The sequence below is a fragment of the Bidens hawaiensis genome, unplaced genomic scaffold (genome assembly GCF_021521415.1).
Source record: "Bidens hawaiensis isolate Kalapana, Puna unplaced genomic scaffold, B.hawaiensis_p1.1 tig00072910_1, whole genome shotgun sequence".
In the NCBI taxonomy this organism is placed as follows: Eukaryota; Viridiplantae; Streptophyta; class Magnoliopsida; order Asterales; family Asteraceae; genus Bidens; species Bidens hawaiensis.
In genome coordinates, this window is record NW_027502708.1 from 1 (window position 1) to 6,425 (window position 6,425).

Below are 6,425 nucleotides of genomic sequence, written 5' to 3' on the forward strand. Positions count from 1 at the left end.
AAAAAAGAGTTGAGTAGCTTTCATCACTGCAATCTGAAAACTTCTGACTAGGGGGCTGATGACGTGGGTACCCTTACCCACCTACAAGCTTATTAATATAAAAGCAGCTCACAAGCAGGGAAGCTTATGAACAAAAGAATAACATGTATAAGCTACCAGATGGGGAAACTTGACACTTGCCGAGCAAGTCTCCTAGGTTGACTAAGAAGCTTATGCTACGGTAACTTCAGAAAAGTCATGATTGTTCAAAAGCTGACACCTGCCATAAGTAAAAGCAACTACAAGACAAAATAAAAGCTGAGTGCAGGTTACACAAAAATGGCATCTACACAAGCTGAAATGAGAGATGATATCTTCTACTTAAGAAGCTTCAGCTTCCCCGGAGAAGCTCCTAAACTGCTTATAAATAGGACATTTCACCAAAGGTATTTTCTCATTTTCGTTCACTCTATTCTCTTTAAACTCTATCTACATATTCCTACTATATCTCTCGTATCATATCACTGATTCTCATGCCAGAGGTTAATCGTAGGAGGCCTCCGCCTATGGTGAGACTAACCGGTCGTGTTTTCTTTGATTCTTAGCAGGTTAGGAAACTTTGATGAAATTATACTCTTGAACCGCCATACTCTCTTTGTGTGCTATATCCGTTGTAGCAACATATACCAAACACCACCTAATTAATTTTAACTAAATCTAACTAATTAATTTTAACTAAATCTAACTAATTGTTTACTCTCTCTGTCCCTCAACAAGTGTCATGGTTTGAAAAACACAAATTTAAGAAAGTTTGAATGATTGCATTTTTTGCTTAATAAGTGACAATAATGCCCTTGGCATATATAAAAACACAAAATTTAAGAAAGAATGAATGATTGCATTTGTGCAAAGGTAAACTTGGAAATTAACTAATAATTTTTAAAAGTAAACATTTGTAATGTGACAAACTAAAAAGAAAATATGGACACTTTTAAGGGAACGAAGGAAGCATTTTTTTGAACGACGGAAATTTTATTAATCAATTTGATTATTTATTTCACTTTATTTGATTAGATTTTAATAGTTATTTAGTTGTAATTATTTACTTCTGGTTAGTTTCTAAAATATATAAAACAACTTAACAAAGTCTATTAAACACCTGTGTTTAAGTGGTTTAAGTCCCATAAACGACAACGATTAAAGAAATTTGGGGTTTAAAAAAAACAAGCTAAGTCTACTGAAAGATAATAGAAGTACTCATAAAAGAAGATAATGTCAAGGTATAAAACCTCGAAGACCATAACTACTAGTTAAAACACTTGATTAAAAAATTAATTAACGCAGACTGCAAGTATTAATACACACACACACATAGAGATGCTCATGCTCAAGCGTTTATCAAACGGGCTACAACATAGGTTTGACCCTAGCACGATTCGAGTTTCATTGAGCTGCTCTCGATGGGTGAGACATCTAACCATCACATCCAATCAGCTAAAGAAAATTTTAATCCCACAAAGCATGCAAGTAATGTAATCAAGTAAAAAACACAAACATAAAATCTAATGTTAAAATAATTGGTCAAAATATGCAGCTGAGTATAACATAAAACAAATAGAAGATTTGTTGAATGAAGGGAATCAGTCTTCCTCAAGGTTGATGGACTCCTTGAACTTACCATACAAAATCTTCTTCAACTCCGCCATCTCAGCAACTACCGACTCCTTCTCGTCTTGGAGTTTCTCCAAATGTTTGGCTGTCGTCTCTTGCATCTTCTCAATCCTCGCCTCCACTTCATCTTTGGCTAAATGACCAAAAACCTCCCCTATTTGGAACCTCACCACCTCTTCATCCGTTAGAATCAGTTCATTGCTTGCGTCCTCAAAGTTCTCATTCGCTTCCTGCACACAACACATCAATCATGTGAAATTTAGTTTTCATGATATATATATATATATGTTAGTTTGTTAGATATTATATGTTTTTATTGTGTACAATATATATGGTTTATAAATAATTTAGAAGTGTTTTTGCATGATGTGCGCCCCTTCGCCTCAAATTGCCTCTCGCGGTTTTTAAAACACATGGTGATGTTCACAATGAAAGCATGGCAACATACAAATCACAAACAAATTTGCATCCTTGTGCCTGTTAATCAAGCAATTTTATTGCGCATATAGACAGAGGCTACTTTGGTTACCAAAAAAGAAAAACATTATAACGACTGGTTGGCATCTGACAAATACTAAGCAATTACTTAAGAATCTAAACCTTTGTAGATTGGGGGCATTATAAGGATAAGAATAAGACATTGCAAACAAAAAAAAACAGAACATCAACAACAAAGTGTAATAAAAGTATAGTTGATGTTCGCTTAATCAAGCATAATGCATGGCCACCTCGCAACTATTTAAATAAGTAATGGCAGTATACATCAGCATGATTGAGCTTACAACTTTACACGATGATGCAAAAAGAAATAGCTCACATGGCACTCTACAGTTCTACTTTGTAAATTACTTAGGAAAGTATAGCCTTGTTTCTCTAACTCGCAAAATTAACTACCATCAAAAGATTTCAAACAAAGAGAAGGTGTAGAGACCAAAAAGGCGAATATATTTAATAAAGAATAGGGAAAATACCAGAAAAACTAACATTCTATTATTTCTTAAGAAAGTCGCTCAACAATATTGTATCGATTAGAGGAATAGAGTCCCTCTAGACGTTAAATTTAAATAAAATTGTGAAACAACTTGAAACTGGTACTTTCAATTGTTTTTCTTACATGTCCTTTTCTTTCCTTACGTAGCTTATATTATTTTCATCCTGGTTCTTTTCTGAAACAATTTGGATAACCTGGTTCTGATTTCGGAATTTATAAAAAAAAATTCACAATTTTGTTTAAATTTAACATGCAGATGGACTTTACTGTGCAAAAAACTATTGAGGAAATTTTGCGAGAAAAAATAGGAAGTATGTTGGTTTTTTTATGTTGTTTATACTAAGCAATAGACTTGAAACTTTCATGTTGTCAAGAAACTAGCACCAGAAGAGATTAGGCATTTTGGGTCAAAAAATATAGTATATTCCTATGCAGTTAATGCAGTATAAAATCGACCGATATTTGAGATATCGGTAACTTTAATATCATGCAGAATTTATATATACACATGTATAAATTCGTAAACATATATAGCATTATTATTTTGCTTTTTGAAAGGCACATACATAATAATAGTAATATCAAAAGTCAAAACTCAAAAGTGTCGATATTTGAAACATGATCTAATCGTAAGCCATGAAGTCTTCATTCAAGTCCACATCAACCAAGGCATCCAAAATATCGGTCAATATCACAGATAATATCGGTACTGATATTTTGACCAATATTTGAACCAATATTTTGCTTAGGAACCGATGACCGATATATCACCGATATCACACCCACATATCGCCGATATTAACTGCATAGACACTTTCTGTAGCATAACTATCCAGTATTTGGCTATTTCACGATACGGATATAATCTATCCTGATGTAGTAGCGATTAGTGATAACCAGATAAATAAAATTAATTTTTGAAAAACTTTTCCCAAATGCAAATCTCTACAGGAAGACAGGGGTGCACATATTTATTGTCACCTACACTTAAACGAGTGCATTCGTAACATCTTTGTCCAAAAATTCACTTACAAGTTGCAATAGGATAAACTAGTGCATACAAAAATGTTGACAAAACGTGAAATGCAGATATTTATGAAAGAAAGCACATGGTCTTAGTTAAGTACCTTGGCAATCTTTATTTCATCTTCGAGTTCGTGAAGTCGGTTGTTCAATCTGCCAAATTTGTTGATGTTCTGCTGATCCTCCCATGTCACTTGGGTTTCCGACCCACCAGCCTTTAGTTTTAATTATATTATATTGGGAAGTTAATTAAAAAAACAAGAGTGATGCTCCAAAGTTACCAAAAAAGTATATAAATGCGTTGCTTATACATACACAGAACAATATATATACAAAATGAAAGTGAATGAATGAAAACCAGTCTCACCTGTTGCATAATTGATACCGGAGATGACGCTTAACGAGGCAGATGAACTGCGTAGAAAAGCAATGGCAGTATAAGTGTTCTTAGGACTGTAAACAAACCAATGACAATACTCAAATACGCAGATCTGTTTGTAAAATGATGAAGTTAATGTTGCAATCGCTTAGGGCTATATTTGTTTGGGAACTGAAATTTAATAAAATTAAATTAAAACCCTAAGATGTGAAGTTAGCTATGATTAATAGTAACATACGTTTGGTTGAATCTGTAAGCAAAAGAGAAAAATGAATTTTGAGTGAATCCTTACCTTACCAAAAGAAAGATGGGGGCAGAGTTGGACTGATCAAGGGTTTTGCTCAACTCGTTCGTCTCTCTCTTTTTTTATTTTTTATATTTTATACCAGCTGGGATGGGATGCGGCGGGTATGTGCGTGACTTTACAATAGTTCGCGCATAACTAGTATGCTTGTAATGTGACATTAAAAGCTTAATCAGTGTCAGTAAACACGTCACATATACGTGCGCAATCAGGTGTCGGTACGCACGAAACGCTACATTGAACGCGTCTTGACCCGCAACCCGTTCTGCCTGACACTGTTTTAACCCGAAATCAGTTCTGACTTGATCCATTTTGACCCGACCCAAACCAAATTAACTGCTATTGTATCAACTCATTCCAACCTTAACCTTTTAACTCATGACCCGAACGACCGAACCCGTTTGTCAGTCCTTAATAGTAATCACGTAACACATTATGCTTTTATAATGAGAAAAGTATAGCAACATCATACTCAAATTAAAGAGAATAAAATACTCGTTTTTATGGTATAATACTTTTTTAAAGATACTAATGTGTGAGGTTAAAAACGTTTAAACGTCGTGGGGTAGTTTGTATAAAATAAGAGGTAAATCTGTAAATACTCTATAAATTAACAAATGCGATTAAAGTTAAGGGACCAAAGTTGTAATTATATTTGAAATTTTGAATAAATTAAAATCAACTATTGATGATTTCGCTAAAAGATAGTATTGCCCATAAAATGTCTTAGGGAGTGTTTGGGATTTCTTATTTTCATCAACTTATAACTTATAAACTTTTTGAAAAGTTAATAAGGTGTTTGACAAACCATAGGGACTTATGGATTTTAACTTAATGAGAAGGCAAAATAAAGGGGTTTTGAAAAGTTATGAATTTTTAACTTATTAACTTAATGTGTTTGATTTACCTATTACACCCTTCCAACCCTCAAAACCAATTACACTCATTTTAAAAAGAGTGTCCTTATTAGTCATTTTGTTTTCCCCAACACATAAGCTAATCCAAACATGTTTTTAAAAACTTCTTTTAAAAAAATCATAAATTAATAAGGTTTTTTTAACAAAAAGTCTATTTTCACTTAAATAAGCAATCCCAAACACACCCTTAATCTTATGCATTATGTTTTGTACTTAAAGTAACAAGTTTGATACATCTTAAGAATTAATTAAGAGGTCTCTCACTCATATTTTATATATTATATATATTAATTAGATTTTTTCCAGGTTTTAAATATATTTTTTTGAACGAACAACAAATAAATTCCGGCTACCTGTGGTAACACAATTGTAAAAGGCGACCTAAAATGCCAATGATCGCAGACAACGCTAGGTAGCTCAAGCTTACAATATCTTATTTTGTGGAAATCACTGTATTAACCATTAGTAGTTTGTCTTCATTCTTCAGTCCTTAATATCTTCAATTGTTTGAAGGATCCGTTGTTTTGTTCTCAGTAGTTTGGAAGCAATCACATTATTCTTTATTCTTTTAAAGTCGGAGGAAAATAGGTTGAAAGTTGTGACTGCTGTGATACAATTTTAAAGTTGGGCTTAACGCCGGCCAATGTGTCAAAATTGGATTATTAAAATCCAATATCCATATTTTATGAAATTATATAATAAGAAGACAAATAAGAATATTTATAAACCAAAAATTTTAAAACTAAGTTTTAAATATTCTTATTATAGCTTATAGTTTGACCCAACTCGGTTTTAAATAAAATTTATGTTGACGCGTAAATAAAAAAACACGTTTCAACCGTTTATTCATATTTTTGTAAAACTTTATATCTTAAAAGATATATAAAAAAAACCAATTAGAAGCAAAATTAATTGTAATTATAATAATATAATTTTCAAAACAAAGAAGTTACCTAAATGACTCGTCCCTTACATTTTGTTCTTCAAAATACTCGTTCCGGCATTTTTCTTTTTCTAAAATACTCGTCCCAACAAAATTGGTGCCACGCGTTTTTTTCTCAATGGCTGCTGTATACTCGTGTTGACTGTTTAGGAGAGTACATTTCAAAAATTAAAAGCATTTAGGAGACAAAGTTGAAATCACAGTCTTAAAATATGACG

General features: G+C 32.6%; 1 protein-coding gene across 1 annotated transcript; it reads right to left on the reverse strand.

The window, feature by feature from the left end:
- Positions 1-1,554: 1,554 nt before the first annotated feature.
- Positions 1,555-4,080, reverse strand: LOC143606067 (putative prefoldin subunit 4). Its single transcript, XM_077081963.1, has 3 exons — positions 4,032-4,080; positions 3,769-3,879; positions 1,555-1,880 (listed from the first exon to the last, which is right to left on the reverse strand). Exons 1-3 carry the CDS (start codon positions 4,038-4,040, stop codon positions 1,620-1,622), a joined length of 381 nt encoding a protein of 126 aa, XP_076938078.1. The 5' UTR covers positions 4,041-4,080; the 3' UTR covers positions 1,555-1,619.
- Positions 4,081-6,425: the final 2,345 nt, after the last annotated feature.

What these genes read in the sequence shown, in the direction of transcription:
- LOC143606067 (XM_077081963.1), bottom strand. An exon ending in ATGAAATAAAGATTGCCAAG is followed by an intron (nt 1,881 to 3,768) that starts GTACTTAACTAA and finishes TGTTGTGTGCAG; the next exon opens with GAAGCGAATGAGAACTTTGA.